This window comes from Dasypus novemcinctus, chromosome 8 (genome assembly GCF_030445035.2).
Source record: "Dasypus novemcinctus isolate mDasNov1 chromosome 8, mDasNov1.1.hap2, whole genome shotgun sequence".
Lineage (NCBI taxonomy): Eukaryota > Metazoa > Chordata > Mammalia > Cingulata > Dasypodidae > Dasypus > Dasypus novemcinctus.
The window spans coordinates 78075579-78094969 of NC_080680.1; the positions used below are offsets into that span (position 1 = coordinate 78075579).

A 19391-nucleotide genomic window follows, 5' to 3' on the forward strand; every position below is an offset into this window, starting at 1 on the left:
CCTAGAAGGGTGTCCGACACACTGTAGGCTCTCAAGCCGCATGTGCCGAGGGAGTGAAAGGGCTTGCCCTGTGAGCGGGCCAGGGCTCCCGAGCCCAGCATGGCAGTCTGAACCTGTGCGGTGTCGTGCACAGCAGGCCTAGCACGGGTCCGTGGCGGAGCGGTGGCAGGCGGACAGGGGTCCTGGGCAGAGCCACTGCATCCCAGCTCCAAGGCCACCGCGAGGGATGCGAGCACGCCGGAGGGCTGAGCAGGTCACTGAGGGTAGACGAGGGCGCCTCATATCCACCTGGAAATGAGGCTCGGGGTCCCACGACCCCCAATGCCAGGGATGAGAAAGCCCAGCCCCCACCGAGGCTGAGCGAGGAAGGCGCCTCCCCAGGCTGCAGGAAGACGGTGCTACAGCTGCACGTCCCTGCGGTCACTCCCAGCTGTTCCCCTGGGACTCCAGACACGCCCAGGCCTCTCCCCTTCCGCCCTAGACCCTGTTATCCCTGCCCCGTGACCAACCCCTCATTCTCAGGCTAGACAGATCTGTTCTTTAGCTTTTAAAATACGTTACACAAATATGTCAGACATACACATATATAAAAGCACAATCATATAAAAACCCGTAAACTCACGCCAACCCGAGAAAATAGTTTGCCCCACCCGTGCTCCTCGCCATCCCAGCCCCGTCTCTGTCTCCCCAGAGGAATCGTCCCTTGCCCCCCACCCCGAGCACGTTTATCACGCATACAGGCATACCCAAATAGTACGTCACATGCTTGCTTGTGTTTCAGCTGTAAACGTGGCAATATACTGTGTGTGTTCTCTCGAACTTGCTTTTCACGTCTTCAAAATTCTCCTGCGTTTCTGCGGGTTGTTGTGGTGCTTTGTTTTTCACTGTTGTCTGGTGCCTCGCAGCTCCTCACCACACTCCCCGTGGCCCTCAGGCTCCTTTGTTAGCACCCTGCACTTGCAGCTCCCGAGGGTTTCTACAGTCTCGTCTCACCATGCCCCCACCCACAGAAGGAGGCCCGCTGGCCCCCCGCCTGCCTCTTCTTCGCCGTGCCACCCCCACCCCCATCCCCTCAAACCCTAAAGTGCTGCTCCCAGGCCAAGAAAGCGCATACACACACACACACACACACACACTCTGCTCTGTCTCCTCTTGGAAGCCATCCCTGGCGTCAGCCCCTAGGCTGGGCGGGGAGCCCCACGACCTCCATACTTCTCCCCGTAATTACCTATCCCGGCAAGACTGTGTTCGTCCAGAGACTCACGCTCACCCGCTTCGGCAGGGCCTGGCACACGGCAGGTGTTCAGTAATTGTTTAAAGGACAAAAGCACGAGCGGCGGCAAGAACCTCAGATGCTGCTGCCTTCTGAATCCTGAAAGCAGGCTGTTTCCTAAGGCCCTTGCCCACCCCTGCGACTTTTGGAAGGATGCTTCTCTCTGCACCTGCTTCCCTTTCCAACTCTGGCATTGCTTAACGTGGGAGAGCTCAGCACAGGCAGAAGGCAGAGGCGCTCCAACCCCTCCACACACCTCCTTTCAACCTGCACCAGGCAACCTCAGGGGGTGACATCCGAGCCCAGGGGAGTGAAAACTGATGCTTTGGGAGAGGGTTAAAAAATTCTTATTCTGTGTATAAGGCCCAGGCACACACACAGTACATAAACAGACCAACAGTACATCTGTGTATCAAAATCGCAGGCGATTAGGGCAAAAACCAAAGGCTCCGTCGGGAAGCCGTAATGAAACCCTCAACTACATTCCCGGGCCTTGCCTTGTTCCGTCCGAGGAGTGGCCAGAATGGGGGAGAGGAAGAGCCAGGGGAGCGCCCAGAGGCCTACCCCAGGGCAGCTCAAGGTGTCCCCAGGTCTTGCCCCCACCAGCTTGCTCTGCTCCTTCCCCCACACTCCCTGCTCCCTACGCCGTGCCCGAAGCCCCCCGCAGGGGTCCGGCACCCTTCCACCTCACCCTGTCCCTGCCAAAGCCGAAGGTCGGCTCTTCCCCGTTCTGCCCCCAAGGGGTGCCCCAGCTGCTGGGGCTTGAGCCCGTTGGAGGCCCCTCAACTCGATGTCCCTGCCTTGGACCACGACAGGACCCTGGAGTTCCTGGAAGAACCAGGAGAGGGCTGAACCACGGGAGGCACCCAGGAAGCAGGGGTGCCCTGTGGGATAAGCCTTCTTTATTGGGTTGGGGGTGGGCTGACAAATAAGCTTCTACTTAGAGGTGCTCCAGGGGGAGCACTGGGTCACTTAAGGAGGAGACGGACTGGGGCGGGGGCCTACTGGCAGAGACGCTGGTAGTCATGGGGACAGGGCTGAGGGGAGAGGCCACAGGGGAGTCGGGGCTGGTCTTGGGTGCCGTGGACAGCCGCTGCTCTTCGTATATCCCCGAGTCCTGCGACGACGACTGGAGGTCCCGGGGGATGTTGAAGCCAATGAGGAGCAGGTAGATGGCGCCGCCCATGAAGGAACCCAGGAGTGGCGCCACCACTGGCACCCACCACCAGTTCTCCCCAGCACTGTGGGTGAAAGCGGGAGCCTAGTGGGGACGGGGGCGAGGCCCAGACAGCACCCGCAGGGCAGTTACCCCAGCCGAGCCCCACGGTCAGCCCTAAGGCTGGGACCCCAATCCCCGGTGCAGGGACAGCTCTGGTCTGGGGCAGGGCTGACCACTAGGTCGAGGCAGGACCCCCCTCAGCGTGAGTCTGGGGAGAAGTGGGGAGCCACGCCTGCCCCTCCCCCAGGCTGCCCGGGCACGGCCAGGCCCCTGCTGCACTGCACCCCATGCCACCCCCCCCCCTCGCCCCGCCTCCGCACGGGGAGCGCGGCCCCCTCGCCGTACCTGAAGACCTGTTTGCCCCAGCCGGCAATGAAGGTGAAGACGCGGGGAGGCAGGTCCCGCGACGGGTTGATGGCGTACCCCGTGTTCATGCCCAGGGACACCCCGATGACGATGATGAGGACGCCGATCACCAGGGCCTGGGCCCCTTCGGGGGGTGAGTTGTTCCGCTTGTCCGTGATGGCAAAGAGACACAACTGGAGCAACCCCGTCAGGACAGCCTGCGGAGCAGACGCCGTGGCAGTCCCGTCCGGGCTCCCGCCTGCCCGGCAGCAGGGCCTCAGCCAGGCCCAGAGCCAACCCCGCTGGCCCAGATGAGCCCCGGTCCATGGCCAGCCCGGGCTGTCACCCCCGCCGGCCTGATCGGCTACCTCCCGGCCCTTCCCGGGGCCCGGGGCGCGGCCCCCACCTGGGACCACTGACCTCATCCAAGAAGCCCTGCCACAGCGACATGTGTGTGGGAAGGTAAGTGGCAAAGATGCTGGCGGTGGCTGTGGGACCGGTCACTGTCAGCACTCCTCCCGAGAACTGCATCAAGGCCTCTGCGCAGACGTGAACCGAGACGTGAGCCGGACCCCAACCCAGCCCCACCGAGGTCCCAGAAATAGGGCCGCGGGGTCCCGGGTTACGAGGCGCCGCCTCCAAGCTCAGTTGGTTTGTTTTTCTCCCCGGGCACTTCCACAGGCGGGCACGCCAAGGTGTGTCGGGGAAGGAGGCCGAGGCCAGAGGCAGACAGCCCAGGGCGGGACACTCACCGAAGAAGAGGCAGTAGATGGTGGCAGCGGCCAGGAAGGAGCCCAGGAACTGACCCAGGACGTAGACGGGAAACTTCTTCCAGGACATGCGGCCTAGCACGCAGCTGGTGAAGGTCACGGCCGCGTTCATGTGGGCTCCTGGGTGGGAGGCGGCAAATGTGTTGGGGGGCTTGAGAGCAGAAACTAAGGAGCAGCCCCAGCAAGAGCACGATGGAGAGGCACTCTGCGCCAGTCGCTCGCGCGTCAGCCCTCACACCGACCCCGCGTCTCCCTTTCACCAGTGAGGACAGTGAGGGGCAGACAAGTGAAGTCGCCCGAGATGGCCCAGCTAGTAAAAACGGTGGGTCGAGGGGACTCAGGGAAGGGGTTTTGGGCCAGAGACGGCCGGAGGCAGGGAGGTTCAGTGTGGCCGGTGGGGACGACGCCCCGGCTGGGTCAGAGAAGGGGCTGGCTGGCGGCGGGCAGGGGAGAGCCCGCAGGGGACGCCTGGCCTCCCCCGGCCAGGCAGGGCTGGGGCTCACTCACCAGAGACGCCCCCTGCCACGTGCACTCCCATGGTGACTCCGAAGCCAAACCCCAAGTTGACACCAAGGTAGCTCCCGAATTTATTCTCTCCTAGAACCATATGGGCCACGGAGCCGAGGCCAAACACCTGCGAGGGAGGGCCTCTGAGGGGGCCGCCTGCCGGAAGCCCCGACCTCAGAGCAGAGCTCAGAGCTCAGTTTTGGCTCCTCGCCCCCACGCCCAGGACCTCCCCGACATCACCCCTGAGGGCCCTCCGACCTGCGCCCCTTCTCCGTTGTCGTGGCCCCTCAGACTGGAGCCAGTGAGAGCCGGGTGGTGGACGTGAAGGGACAGGGCGGGGCAGCCTAGTCAGAGGCTCTTGTGGACAGACGCTGGGCACCTCAACCCCAAGCCCACTTTGAGCCTCCCTGAAGGAAGTTCCTCCAAGGGGTCTCCGAACCCCACACCTGGACTCCGTTGGGATCCCTCCTCTTCCCCTCCACACCAGTCCGGAAGCTGCAGATCCATTCCTATGGCCCATAGGCACCATTCCAGAACTTTTTGCTCTCTCCCATCCATAATCTCCCAGTCTCCTCAGATGACACCCTGTCCTTTGCCCTTCGCCCTTCGCAGGAAGAGCAGCGGCCCTCGCCAACCTCTGCCTTGTATCTATATCCACCTTTCCTTTCAGCTCTGGTTTCTGTACCCCATGCCCTCCCTCCCTCTGCAAAGGCCGCCCTCTTGCCAGCATCTTCCACCCTGTCTTAACTGGTTCCCCCAGATTCAGGTCTCTTCCTTCTTAAAAGGAAGTCTCGCTTTCCTGGTAAACCCCCTCCCAGTTTCATTCAGGCTCCAGGAAAGAAACCACTGGCCAGCTCCTTTACCCCTGCCCTTACAATCGCTCCTCAGTTTGGCTTCCACCTCCACGTGTCAGAGACACTGAAGCTCTCTCCAAAGACTCCAGCAACCTCCTAAGTTTCAAGTTCCCTTCAGACGTTATCGTCCTTGACTTTGTTGACTGCTATGCTCTTCACCACCCTGTGCTTCCGCAAAGGCCCTCCATGACATCTCTCCTTCCTGGTTTTCTTCTTACCTTTCTAGCCTAGTCCTCTGTCGAGCTCCTCCAGTTGTTTCTCCCTTCATCTGCCTCGTGAACAGGGATGATCCCAGGATTTCATCTTTGGCCCCTCTCACATCTCACCCCAATCACTCGCCCTGCGTTTTCTCACCAGGTCTGTGGCTTCAGATATGCCTGGTGCACTAGACTTCTCAGAATCTCCATGCGAGAGCCAAGAACCCTATTTCCACATTCCCACTGGAAGTCTCCTGGGTGTTCCACAGTCATTTCATGTTCTAAGTTGAAAGTTCACCATGTCTCAGGAAACTTGCTCCTCACCCCTTGTTCCTCATCCCAGTTGACCAGGCCAGAAACAGGATGCCACAAATGTGAGTTTCCTCTCCCTCTTCCCCCCACACCCAGTCAGCTCTATTTAGTCTTCCCCACTCTTTCCCATCTTCCTCCTTGCAGCCACGGTCAACCTTTCTGACACAAAACTCTGATCATGCCTGCCCCTTGCTCAGATATTCTTTGGACCCCTTTCATTTCTAGAAAAGTCCAAACTCAGTAGACTGCCATTAAGACTCTTCTGGCCTCTCAGTCTCCTATCCGCCCCAGTGTTCACTATGCCCCAGCAATAGTGTCACGACTGTGATGGGTTGAATTGTGTTTCCAAAAAGATATATTCAAGTCCTAACCCCTGATCTTTGAAGATGTGATCAGTTAAGATGAGGCCAAACTGGATTAGGCTGGGCTCTAATTGAATATGACCAGTATCCACATAAGAAGGAGATTTGGGCCCCGTACACACATACGTGAGGGGAGAACGCAACGTGACATGGAGGCAGAGAGTGAAGTGCTGGAGCTGCAAGCCAGCAATACCAGGGATAGCGGGCAAACCACCAGAAGCCAGGAAGGACAACGAAGCCTGCTCCCCTGCAGGTTTTGGAAGGAACAGGGACCTGTCAACACTTTGATTTTCAACTTCTAGCCTTCAGAACCATGAGACAATAAATTTCTGTGGTTTTAGGCCACCAAGTTTTTTATGGCAGCCCTAGGAAACGAATCGACTACTAAGTAATAACCATTTATTGAGTGTGTACTGTGTTCCAGGTACTGTTAAGTAAGTTTATCTGTCACCTTGTTTAACCCTTACACCAATCTTATGAATTAGGTGCTTTCATTCTCCCTTTTTACAGATGGGAGGCCTGGAGCTTGGAGAAGTTGAGGGGCTTGTCCAAGGTAACACAGCTAGTACATAGTGAGCGGGGATTTGAATGCAGGCAGTCACCCATGCCAGATGGCCTTGAACTAAATACTGCCCTGCTCCAAACAAGCCTTGCTTTCTCATGCCTCTGTGGTTTTGCATATGCTGTTCCCTCTGCCTGGAAAACCTGGTCCTAGATCCTGGAAAAATGACACTCTACTATAAGGACAAGCTCAGGTGGCACCTCCTTTGAAAAGCCCATGTGTTTTGGACATGATTCAAGGGACCTCCCGATGGAGATATCCAGGCTGTTGGAAATCAGGGTCTAGACCTGTGTCATCCAAACTGTGCCACTAGCCACATGTGGTTATTATACACTAGTCCAAATTGAGTTCAGCTGTAAGTGTAAAATATACCCCAGATTTCAAAGACAGTAGGAAAGTGAAACCGTAAAATATTTTATTAACAAATTTCACATGTTGAAATTATATTTTGGATGTATGGATCAAATAATGTGTATTACTAAAATTAATTTCACCTGTTTCTTGTCACCTTTTTAATGTGGTTGCTAGAAAATTTTAAATTAATGTGGCTCATATTTCCACTGGACAGCTCCAAACTAGGGTTTATGAAAGAGAGAAACTGGAGAACTGTGGGCCTGAGAGCCACCGTGAAGCCACACAGCAGCGCACAGAAACCTCAGCCGCAGCAGCTGTTAAATGGGAGGACAAAGGGAGGATGTGCCACGGACTCCAAGGAAAAGCAACACTCCCAGGGAGGCTAGGGTTCACACTCTCACGTGCCACCTTGGGGTCAAGTGCATTAAGGCCTGGTAAGCACCCCTTTTGGGTTTCGCAATCCACCAGTCATCCGTAACCATGGTGAGCATTGTGCCATCAAGCCTTGGGGGCAGAAGTCAGGTCCCAGAGATAGAGAGGCAGCGAGGAAGAGACAGAGAGGGGACCAGTGTCGGTGCCTCTTGGAGAACTTGCCTGAGACGGCAGATAAATGAAGGGGCTCAGGGGAAAAGGAGGGGTGTTTAGTTTTGTGTCGCGTTCAGTGGGAGAGGCTTAAGTATGTTTATAGGTCGAGAAAGTGGGAGGCTGAAGATAAACCAGAGAGATAAGAGGTTGTTGACTCAGGTTGTGGCTCAGTAGGGAAGGGCTCCTCCACGGAGGAGGAGGACACTCGCCCCAGCCGAGGAGGATGTGTGTGGGCGCACAGGCAGGTGGGCCTGGCGGCGGGAGGGACGGGAGGGCGAGCAGGGCACGGGGAGCCTGCCTGGTGTGTCTCTGCCCAGTGAAAGAACAGGCCGTTGGCTGTGTAAAGACGGGCATCGGGACTTTGGGAAAGCCTGAGAGCATGGGAAGGCAGTTAGCAGGGCCCCCGGAATCCCTCAGGAGCCGCCAGAAAAGTGAGGAGCCCAGAGACGGGCCCAGGTGAAGGATGCTCTGCAGGCTGCAGGTGGGGCTGGGGGTAGGGAGGGAGCTGGGGGTAGGGAGTGAGCTGGGGGTAGGGAGTGAGCGGGTGGCTAGGGGGCGCCAGGAGGTGGAGGACCTGGAGGAGGAAGGGAGGGTCCTAAAATGAAGGTTCCCCCACTTCCAAGTAGAGTGCAGAGCTGTTGAGTGAAAAGGAAGGAATGAACCCTACACATTCCCTTGTGCCGGGGTTGCCAGCAGGCAACTACACAGCATATATGTTTTGCTTGGATAACGCCATTTGAAGACCGGAAGTTTCAGCTTCTCTTGAAAAACCAGAAGCCCAGGCAATGCTGGCCTGCATTCGGCCCTCCAGGGCACCGGGCAGCTGGAGTAGTCCAGTAGGCTACACTGCCCAGCAGTTCGCCTCAGTCCCCACCGCTCTGAATTGATGCACGCCTGGCCCCTGTGGCAGGGGAGTTTGCCCGACGGCGCGCATCTACAGCTGACTTTCCCGGGTCCTGGTGGCTCCAGCTTCTCCCCTGTGGTCAGTGAATGTGGCCCAGCTCATCAAAGTCCCTTCCCAGGCCAGGCCCAAAGGAGCCTGCACAGAGTGGAACAGTTTACTTCCCTCATCCTGGCCGCAATAAATGGGGCCCAAGGTCACACTGGCTTCGCTGGCAAAACATTCACCTCGGTGACTCACTGAGCTTCCCGTCAACTGAAAAAGCCCCCACTTCTTGGCATAGGCCCGGCAGCTAAAAATAACAACAATGTCATGTCCCGTATGGGCTTAAACCTCACAAAGGTCTCTTACAAGCTCTTACAATCCTCACAGCAAATCCGTGGAGCAAGTGTTTTTGCTCCCACTCTACAGATGGGGAAACTGAGGCCCAGAGAGGGCTTTTGAAAAACCCAAAGCTAAAAAGGAGGGCCTTACCCCAGCTGGGAGAATGTTAATAAGCCAGAGTGTTAGAAAACCTGCCGTAGCCAAGCTAAGGGGCAGGGCACAGAGATTAAGGGTTAAGACTGTGATATTAGACACAACTGGATTTAAATCTTGATTTAAAGTGTGACCTTGGGCAAGTAATCTAATCTCTCAAGCCTAGTTTTCCTCATGTGAGGATTTGGGGAGATGCTGTAGTGCAGCGCTTAGCATCCTAGTGCCGGGTAAGCAATTGGTCCTCAGTAATACTCTATAAAGGGCCGAAAACAGAAACGCGTGCAGACATCAGCGCCCGGGGGCGGCGCCTACTTTCCCTAAGAGCCCTCTGAGGAAGCACCCTCCTGCTTCCACCGTTCCAAGGTTTAACAACCCGCGTGGGGCTGGAATGTCTGGTCATAAATGAATTACTTTACCCGGGATTAGAGGAGAGATAGAAGCCAGCTTTGCTGTCCTCTCAGCTCAGGAGCCAAAGCGGGAGGGCGAGGTTCAGGGAGGGGCGAGCAGCCCAGAGCGCTGGCCATAATGGCAAGGGGCCAAACCCGGCCAAAGTGCTGGGTGCTGAGCACTTGACCTTCCTCACATCACACGAGCCTGCCCGCTTGCCATGACTGTCCACGTTTACCAGGGAGGAAGCTAAAATTCTAAACAGTTGAGCTACTTGTAGAAGATGACACCGCTAGCGGTGGGATTTGAACCCAGCTCCAGGAAGCTCCAAAGCCGGTGAGGCCCTAATTCAACATACTCAGTGAGCAAGAGGCAGGCTCTGAGCCAGAGGGAGACCCACCCAAGGCCGGCGGGTGACTCCGCGGCAGGGTCAGGAGAAAAACCCAGGTGTCTAGTCCCATCCACTGTCCCTGCATTGTGGCCCACTGCACACATACTCACACACACAACCACACCCTCATGCTCACAGACACCTGAGCATGCGTGCACGCTCACACAGACCACATACACATGCACTCACTCTTACACACACTCAGACTCATGCACACACGCACATACTACCACACTCACACTCGTGTCCATTCACACACACATGCCAGCACACAACCACACTCAAGCATGCACTCACTCATATTCACACACAGCCACACTCACACTCATACTCATGCACATTCATGCACACACACAACCATCCTCCCACATTCATCTCATACACAACACACAGCTGCACTCACACCCCCGCACTCACATGCACACACACACAGACACACACTGACCCTCTGGCCCCTGTTTTCTCAGAGGCTGCGCCTTCCTTTCTTGGTCATATTCCTACATAAGGAGCAACAGGGTGGCTAGAGCTCCTCTAAGGGCTGAAGCAAGGAGGGGGGGGATTTCAAGAACTGCCCCATCCTGCTTACAGTCTGCTTTCTGCCCCCATGATCCACTGAAAGAGCCCTTGCCAATGTGACCAGTGACCTCGTGTCGCCAAACCCCGTCACTTGTCTGTGCTCCTCTTGCTCGGCTCCTCTGCCGCTCGCCCGGCAGCTGACTGCTGCTCCTCACGGGACCGTCCCCTGGCTTCTGGAACACCGCCTCTTCCAGCTCTCCTCCCACCTCTCGCCACACTTCATCAGGCTCCTCTGCACGCGCCTCTTCGTTCCCCAGGGCTCTGCCCTCTGCCTCTTGCTTCTCTCTTTCTGTGTACTCTCTCTGGACAAGTTTAACAGCCACCCACCATACGCGCATTTTGCAGACACCTTCATCTTTATCAGAGCCTGGTGCACTCCTCACTCCCAGCCCAAGCTTCTCACCGAGCTCCAGCCCCTCTAGTCTACCATCTCCTGAGGTCCTCCACCGGCGCCTCACCCGACCGTCATCTCGTGCCTGGGCCAGCCCTCAGTCTGAGAATGAGCACTCGCCCCACATCTGTTGCCAGCTGTGTCTCCTTGATTCCATCTTCTACGACATGAACATGTGTTTTCTTCTCCACCCCTAGACCAGTCGCTGCACTCTCGACCACTGAAACAGCCTCTAACTTGTTCCCCTTTCTCTGGCCTTGCCCTTCCTGTTTATGCTCCCCACTGCACCCAGGGTTACCTCCTAAAATCCAAACCTGACTCCATCACTCCTCAGCTTGGTGACCTTCAATGACTCCCCATTGCCCTCAGGAGTCCTTCTCAAAGCCTGGCACTCAAGCGTCTCTTCTATCTCTCCACCCTTGGTTTCCCTCCTCCCCACCTCCAACCCTGGCCCCTGCTCTACCCCATCCCACCCCTAGCCCATGGTTCATGGTGTCCACACGTATCACGAGCACTTTCTCCCCTAAAAAGACTCGGTGAAAAAGGTCCCTCTCCTTACTCTCCTGTGGGGAATGGACAACGTGACTCAGAGGGCCAGCGGGGGAGGGGGTGGCCCAGGCTGCCTCCACGGAGCCCCACCAGCCTGCGGGTCCTGGGATTCGTGCCCCTGCCCCAGCCCATGCCCTGGGCTGCTCACTTACTCACCATCATGACAAATGTGCTCATGAACTCGGCCAGGAACTCTCGGATCATTTCCTTCTGCATTATGGCATGTATCCTCTCTATCATGGATGAAAAGATCGTCGTGGAGCTGTGGGTGGACCTGAAGTTGCCCAAGCCCATGGGCAGAAATGAGGCTCAAGTCCGCCTGCTGCCCATCGGCCCTTCTACTCGGGGCTGAGTTAATGGGTAACCCAGGGGCCTTTCCACACACACCTCCTCTTGCCCAGGGCAGCCAGGAAGCCTGGGATCAGAGACCTGAGAGCCACCGGGACACAGAGAAGGACTCGGGGTAGATGGCCACACCATGCCCCTTCTTTCTAGTCAGGACTGGCCCAGTGGGAAGTGGCACACCAATGAGGCCACTTTGCAGAGCTGGTAGGTAAGAGCTGTGGTGCCCAAGGAGCTCGGGTTCAAAAGCAGGTTGGGAGCGTGCAGGCAGGAAAGTGGAGTTTGGTTGTCTGTCTCTCTGCCTGTCTATCGCAGGATCCAGATCTTGAGGCTCATAGACAAGGCCGCAGGTCAGGCCCCGGCAACAGTGAGGCTCTCTGCAAACGGTCCAGGGTGTGGCAAACTCTGCTCCTGGGCAGGCGTTCTATAAACAATGCCGCGGTTTGCAACGTGCCCCAGTCTCTGCTAAAGATGAAGATATCTGCAAACTGGACCAGGCTCTGCTAGAGAGGAAGTGTCTGCTAATGCACCAGGCACTAATCAAGATGAAGGTGTCTGCAACTGCAAAGTGCGCCCGACTCTACTAAGGATGAAAATGTCTGCAAAGTGCACCAGGCTCTGATAAAGATGAAGGTGCCTGCAAAGTGTGCCAGGTTCTGCAGCCAGTGGCCAAAAATGGTCAATATAGGCAGATGTTCGTGAATGAATGGATGGATGGATGAAAGGGGAAGAGAAGGAGGGCCTGAGTCTTTCTTACTACCTGGTGTATCCTCAGTGCCTAGCACAGTGGCAGGCACATAATAGGTATGCAATAGAGACTTGTTGAATGAAAAAACCTGGAGAATTCACTGGATCCCTAGAACTTCCTACAGCACCTGGCACATGGTAGATGCTTAAAAAGCACCTACTTACTAAATGCATTATTGGGTGGATAGATGAGCAGACGAAAAAGTGATTTACAGTCTCCATTGTTTGTGTGGAGCAGATTTGGGGCTGGAGTTTGGGAAAGGAGATGGGGTCAATACCAAGTGTGGCCTTAGTGCTTATTCACTAGTGACCCTTCCCTATCTCCAATGCTGTCTGAAAGCCTGGAAGCTGTACCAGCCCCTCGACTACCTGACCCTGCCTCACCCCCAAGCTGCCTCAATTCCCCTGGCCTCTTACCAACAAAGAGCACAGTGGAGGGAGTGAGAGACGTCAACCAGGCATGGACTAAAACCCCTTCCACTAGTCTGGCTAAAGCCCTGTGTTCACATCTCGCCCACCACAGCCCTTGCTCTGTTCCTTACCCCAGGGAAACAAATCCGGGGCTGAATACATGGAGGGGGTAAAGAGTTGCCTGGACAGTCCACGGGCCCCCATCCAACTCCAGCTCCCATGCAGCAGCATCTGGGGGTCCCCATTCCTGCCCCTAGTCTCTGACTGAAGTAGAGCCTGTGAGCAGCCCGACACAGACCAAGACCCAAGAACAGGCTGGGGAGATGCCATGGATTGGGGGGAGGTGGGAAGAACAGAAAACCAAGGACACGGAGAGAACTCTGGGACCCTGGCTCTTTCCTCCTCACGATGACAGCGGGCAGGACACAGTGAGCCATAAATAACCAGCCAATGAACCAAAGACTGATTAAATGCTGGCTGTGTGTTTGTTACAGTAAAGAACACAGGCATGTTCCTGCTTTTAGGAAGAAAGACTATTCATAGTGAGGCAACTACTATAAAGCAGGATGAGTGTTGCCACAGGTGAAGTGTGGGCACTCCAGGATTGCCTGGAAGAAGCGAATAGCCTAGAGTTGGGGTTAGGAGGTTCTCCCAGGGGAAGGAATGTTTAGACCAAGAATGGAAGGTTGGTCAGGTGAAGGGGAGCTGGGAAAAATTTCCAGGGATAGGGATGGCATAGGGATGGTATGTGCCAAGGTCTGCAGCTAAGGAAGTTTGTGACATGTGCATGAATTCTGCAAGCATGCACTGGCCAGGGGGAGGAGAGAGAATGACACGGCATGGGCAGAGAGGGGTGCAAGGCCAGATGGCGAAGGCCTCATGGCCCTCCTTAGCGAGTCTGAACATGACCCAGAGGGCCATAGGGCTAGTTGGGGTATTTAGACAGGAGCGCCACCTCCCTTTTGGAAGCAGATTGGGAGGGTAGAAGTGGTGGCATGGTGAGATATCAGGAGGCTGAAACTAATCACAGGTAGGCTGAAAGGCAACGGTGGCTGGAGCCAAGCAGGCAGCAATGGTGATGGCTAGAAGACAGACTAGAAAACTGGAAGACATGGTGTTTGAGTAAAGCGGAGAATGGAGAGGAAGAGTCCAGGCTAGAGTAATGGAATGACCGTCATAGGGCACAGGAGAGTAGCTACAGGTTTGGGCAGGAGGATGAGGAGCCCCTTTCTTGGTGCATTGAGTCTGAGGACCCTGCTAGACTCCTAGGTGGACATGACCAGTAGGAAGGCAGCTGGTCATGGGGTTTCATTTAGAGACATTCATTTGGAGGTCACCAAATCATAGATAATCATTTGAGCTATGGGCATAGATAAGATGACGCAAGGAATGAAAAGAGATTAGACCATACAAGAAACTAGACTATAAACCAAGAAACTAACCGCCAACCAGATAATTACCTATGTAACCTGCTAGCAAAGGAACTAAATAAAAACAACTCGCCTATCCATCCACCAACTAATCTACCAATTTAGTAACTTAATTAAACTTACTGATTCATCTATCAGCCCAGTCAACCTACTAACTTTATAACCAATATTTTTTCATTCATCAAGTGTTTATTGAGCATCTACTCATGAGTCAGGCACTGGGAACATGAAGTAAAAACCTGGTCTCCATTCTTGGGTTGCTGGGGGAAGGGACAGGCAGTGGCAACACTCCCAGAGGAAAAGCCTGGGGCTGCAGGGACTCATAAGGGGTGGGATGTGAGGCCTAAAGAGAGTTTTGAAGAATAAGCTAGAAAAAGCAGCTGTGGCATTGAACAGTCCAGGTGAGAAGGAGGGGTGGACCTGTGGGAGGGGAGGAGGTTGTTTCCAGCTGGGGTGCGAGTTCCCCTTGGGAAACCAGTGAGTCTTAGGAAACAAGATCTAAAGGCCAGGAGAAAGATCTGTGCTGGAAACAAAAGTGTCATCCACACAGAGAGGGAGCCATTTGTTCACTCAGTCCAAGAGTGGACGTACAGACAGATGATCCTGCTTGCATGGATTATAAGCAAGTACATGTTATAGTGTTTTAGAAGGTGGTAAGTGCTATGGGGAAAACTAGACTAGGGAGAGATGAATTGGGAGTGGAGGGTTTCCATAGGTCAGTCGGGGAAGTCAGAGAAGGTGGTGGTTGAGCAAAGACATGAAGGAGATGAGGAGAGTCCTGCAGATACCTTTGGGAAGAGTGTTTCAGGCAGAGGGATCAGCCAACACTGAGCTTGTTAGAAGAAAGCAAAAGTGAGTGTGGCTAGACTGGGAGGTAGGGATAGATAAAGTCAGAGAGGTAACAGGGGTAGGTGGACAAGGTCTTGGCCATTGCCAAAGAGAGTTGGGTGAGGAGAGGGTGAGGAGATGAGTTCCGTTTGGCTGAGCACTACCAACAGAGGGGCAGTCAGAACCCATTCACCAACCCTTCCTCCGCTTCCTGAGCTCCCCTCACCCAGCGGGGTGCTTGGCTGTGCTGTAGAGGCATGAGAAATGGGTGGGAGAGCTTCTGCCCTGGGCTGGGAGAGGATGGGGAAGGGGCAGCTGCTGCCAGGAGGAAGAGGCTGAGAGAGGCAGTGGGGCATGGCCACGGGGGCGTGGGGGACCCACGAGAAGACTGGGGGAGTGTGGGGGGACTTACCGTCGGTGGCTGTCCATTTCAGCCATATTTTGTCTTTTACGTTTTAGATGCTGTAGAGCAGGAGAGAGATCACTAGGGCGGAGAGAAACAGAACTTGGATCCACATTCCCATCAGACCCCAGTGCCAAGGGGAGAAGCCACAGGGACAGCTCCTGCCAGAGCTCAACCTCCCCCTCAACCAGGCCAAGGTGATAGGGAGTGAGGGAGGGGGTGGGTGTGCCTCAGCCAATGAGGAGAGGCCCTGGAGCCCCACCCCCTCCACTGCACTGGCCTCAGGACCACTGACCCTGCCCTTCAGAGGTCCTCCTGACCTTCCCAAGTCTGAACCCCAGCTTTGGACACTGGAGATGCCCACGGCCTCCCATCCGTGGCTCTACTCTCATATATTCGGGTATGGTTGCCTCCAGCCTTCTTGTTGCTGAATTAAACTGCAACTTCCTAGGGTTGCTCCTTGCACGTACAGGTACACATACAAGCATGCAAGCCCACACAGATGCAAACACACACACACACACACAAAATGAGGTCCTAAAAACCTGTTTGTCCAGCCTCCCACCCTTCTTGAGAATTTCCTCTCAAACTGACAGCACAAAGGGAGCTCATCTCCTTAAGTCTTCTCACCCTCTGTGTCCTTGTCCTCTAGTCCATTTTTCTCTAGCTGTAGCACAAATTCACATCCCTAACCCTGATCGCAGAGACCGTCTATCCCCAGCCCCAGCCCTCAGGCGGGGACTCCAGTGGGAGAAACCACCCTGGCAAATGGGCAGTTCCCCCACGTCTCAGGCCTGATTGCTTCTTGCGCCCTCACCTCATCACGCTCTACTGACAGCCGAGCCCTACACCATCCCAATCTCCGCGACTCCTGAGGTCCTCCCGAGAGCCCATTTACAGGCGGGGAAACTAAGCCCAGGCAGTCCCATGGCAACTCAGGACGCACCAGCTACCAGCCCGCGGCCCTTCCCCAGACCATCCCCCGGTCACCTCCTCCCATATGGTCCCCAGGGAGGGACCAGCCCGCAGCCCCACTCACTCCGTTGAAGGGCCTCGTTTCTCAGCTCCTGCCTTAGGGCTTTCTCAATTAAAGCAGGTCTTGATCTTCTTCCTTCCTGAGTATCCCAGGCTCAGGCTGCAGCCCCAGTTGGGGCTCCACTGTCCCTGTGTCCCTCGCCTAGAGCCTGCCTCTCAGTCCTCTCTGAGGCAGCCCAAGCACTGCTCCTGCTCCTCCAGGGGAGAGGTCAGTGGGACATGGGTTTGGCTGGTGCCGCTTGAGCCAATTCCAGACGCACTGCTCAAAATAGCTAGCGCCGTGGAAACCAAGTTCTGAGACAGCCCTTGTGAGGTCATAGGGGGAGCTGTGAGGGGCACTCGGGGCCTCCTGGCCACAGAGGAAGGCAGGTATTCAACCCATATCTGAAATTGGAATCTGCGGAAGCCCGCCTGGGACCCCAGACCTGGGCAGTGCTCCAGAAGCTTCAGAAACCCCAGCTGTGAAGAGAATACGCAGAATGGAGACTAGCGGTAGAGAGTGCTGGAGAACTACAGCCAGTGGAGGGGTAAGGCCGGAGCCCCTGGATCGGTTCTGAGGGAGGTCCCAAGTCTGAGGGAAGAAGAGACCAGGCCTGGTCCTCAGAGAGCCCCAATTTGAAGGGAGAGGAGACTCGCTCCTTGTCCTACGGCATCCCTAATCTGAGGGAGGAAGGGAAGACCCAGGCCCTGTCCTCAGGAGACCCCAGCCTGAGGAGGAGACAAAGGCCGTAGTTGCAAGGAAACCCCCGTCTGAGAGAATTAGGAAACCCAGGCCTGGTCCCGTGGGAGCCCCATCTGAGCAGGTGGAATCCTAGGCCCCCTCCTCAGGAAAAGCCTCCCTTGGAGGAACCGAAGCTGGACCAGAGTGGGGCCTGGGCTCAGGGCCATGGGCGCTCAGTGACTGCTGTGGGGTCAGCAGGGAGCCCAGAGGCCAGCTGCCATCAAGAGGACTCCTGGAGCCAGGGCACCCCTGGGCCGCAAAGGATGGGGCAGGCGGCCCGGTGCGGAGACGCGGGGGTGCAGCTGCTGGTTTGCAGACGCGAAGGAAACTGGCCAGGTGGCCGGAGGTCAGTGGGTGCTTGGGCCAGGGGGCTTCTGAATCCAGGCAACCCCTTCCTAGGGAAGGGGATACCCAAAGCCCAGATCTGGGAATGAAACGGTCCTCTAGAGGGTGCCAAAGACCAGTCCAGGTCTGGAACCTGCGCGTTCCCTGCACCCACATCCATGCCCCCACACCCAGGCACCCAGCAGGTCACTCTGCACAGGAGGCAGAGGAGTAGGCAGAAGCCCGCCTTAAGAGCTAACACCATTCTCTTCCCTGCAGCCCCAGACCTCTACAGCTCTGCTCCTCATTCCCCCCTGCGGATTCTGAACGGGCTCAGGATGCTGGCTCTCTGCCTTCCGAAGGGAGAGGTGGACCCCTGGAAGCGGGGGAGACCTGCCTTAGCCAAGGCTGGCCAGGGTCAGGGATGAGGTCAAGGTCCAAGTGGAGCTGGGGTCTTGGGTGAGGTCAGAGCTCGGGCAGAGTTGAATTGGAGACAAGTTGGTCAGGGAGGAATTAGGGGTCTACGTTGGAGTAGGGGCTTCCGTCCTGGGTTCATTTACTGAGCTCGATGTCAGGGTCTCAGGGGTGGAGAACATGCAATCCCGTCTGTTTTGTGGGAAAGACAGACAAGCAGCAGGTAAGATGGATGCACTGGAAGCAGGGGGGGGAGAGGGGGGTGGCGCAGAGAGAACACCAACAGCAGCTCACCCAGATGGGCGTGGGCAAGGATCTTTCTGAAAAGGGGACGGGAGAACCAAGTCCCCCAAGATGAGGGGCCAGGGTGGGGGGAGCGTCATTTGAAGCCCAATGGGAAAACCTAATCTATTCTGGAGGACCGGGGTGGGTTGGCTGGAGAAGTAGGCAGGGCCAGACCGTGAAGGGCCAAGAGGTTCAGACTATCCTCAGGGCCTGAGGAGGCTTCGAAGGGTTCTAAGCAAAGAGGGGGTTGGAGGTGCCCGCCTGGGGACCCCTGGAGTCTTGGGGCACCCAGCAGGCAGGGGCGCAACTGAGCCTGGGCTTGGGCAAGGGCTCTAGCTGGAGAAAGAAAACAGGAGATCTTAGCCCAGGGCATTCCCCGCAGGTATGGGGCAGGGCTGGAGGCAAGAGTCTGGGAATAGGAGGGTGACCGAGGAGCAGGAGGGCAGGGAGGGGGAAACCTGGACATCTGGGCTGCCCAGAGGGGACCCAGGAGGTGACTGTGGCCTCAGAGTTGGGTGCTGTGGAGGGGTCAGCCAGCAGGTGAGAGGAGAGCACTGCCTTGGTGAACTGGTGGGGATGCAGGAGGCCACAGTGCTCAAGAAGGGGAGGCTGAGCGGAGAAGAGAGGCAGCTAAAGGGGCCGTGAGGTTGGGAATTGGGGTCCTGGGGCCAACTGGAATGGGGGCACAGGATGGGACTCTTGGGGTCCTGTCTTCACAGGTGGGCTCTGAGTAGGGCTGCCAGATGAAATACAAGATGTTCAGTTAATTGTAAAGTTCAGAGAAACAATATTTGCAATATTTATTTGTCATACTAAAAAATTGTCCACTGTTTATACATGAACTTCAAATGTAACAGGTCATTCCGCATTTTTATTTGCTAAACCTGACAATCCTAGCTCGGACCTGCAACACAGACCCAGGTTTGAGTCCAAACTCAACATCAAATTCCCTGCACACTATTCAACAAATGGTGCCTGGAGAACTGGATATCCATATGTAGAAGAATGAAAGAGGATTACCATCTCACACCTTATACAAAGATCAACTCAAGATGGATCAAAGACCTAAATATAAGAGCCAAGACCATAAAGACTTTGGAAAGCAGTGTAGGGAAACATCTACAAGACCTTGTAATAGGAAATGGCTTCATGAACATCACACCAAAAGCACGAGGGGCAAAAGAACAAATAAATAAATGGGACTTCCTCAAAATTAAAGCCTTCTGCACCTCAAAGGAGTTTGTCAAGAAAGTAAAAAGGGAGCCTTCACAATGGGAGAAAATATTTGGCAACCATATATCCGATAAGAGACTTATAACTTGCATATATAAAGAACTCCTATATCTTGAAAATAAAGAGATAAACAACCCATTTAAAAAATGGGAAAAAGTTTTATTTATTTATTTTATTTATTTATTTTTTTTAAGATTTATTTATTT

At 55.5% G+C, this 19391-nt stretch overlaps 1 protein-coding gene and 1 long non-coding RNA gene across 5 annotated transcripts; one reads left to right on the forward strand and one right to left on the reverse strand.

Moving 5' to 3' along the window:
- Nucleotides 1–2153: 2153 nt before the first annotated feature.
- Nucleotides 2154–16447, reverse strand: AQP7 (aquaporin 7). 4 transcript variants are annotated; one of them, XM_071216818.1, is made up of 8 exons: nucleotides 16213–16447; nucleotides 15183–15254; nucleotides 11169–11245; nucleotides 4115–4270; nucleotides 3590–3727; nucleotides 3258–3376; nucleotides 2838–3055; nucleotides 2154–2514 (listed from the first exon to the last, which is right to left on the reverse strand). In XM_071216818.1, the coding sequence occupies exons 2-8, from the start codon at nucleotides 15206–15208 to the stop codon at nucleotides 2214–2216; spliced, it is 1035 nt and encodes a 344-aa protein (XP_071072919.1). In that variant the 5' UTR covers nucleotides 15209–15254; nucleotides 16213–16447; the 3' UTR covers nucleotides 2154–2213. The 4 variants fall into 4 exon arrangements, with proteins under 4 accessions (XP_071072919.1, XP_058157968.1, XP_058157969.1 ...); XM_058301985.2 differs by having other exon boundaries at nucleotides 4115–4241; nucleotides 11169–11286; nucleotides 16213–16446; XM_058301986.2 differs by having other exon boundaries at nucleotides 4115–4241; nucleotides 16213–16445.
- Nucleotides 16448–16512: 65 nt separating this feature from the next.
- LOC131279462 (uncharacterized) lies at nucleotides 16513–19170 on the forward strand. The gene is made up of 3 exons (XR_009186831.1): nucleotides 16513–16735; nucleotides 17128–17275; nucleotides 18850–19170. It is a non-coding gene; the product is annotated as an uncharacterized lncRNA (long non-coding RNA).
- Nucleotides 19171–19391: the final 221 nt, after the last annotated feature.

Coding starts and splice junctions, on each gene's coding strand:
- AQP7 (XM_058301985.2), bottom strand. CDS start 15,208: ATGGCTGAAATGGACAGCCACCGACG. Junction 11,287..15,182: donor GAAATGGACAGCCACCGACG/GTAAGTCCCCCC, acceptor GGGCAACTTCAG/GTCCACCCACAGCTCCACGA. Junction 3,728..4,114: donor CGTGGCAGGGGGCGTCTCTG/GTGAGTGAGCCC, acceptor CCTCCCACCCAG/GAGCCCACATGAACGCGGCC.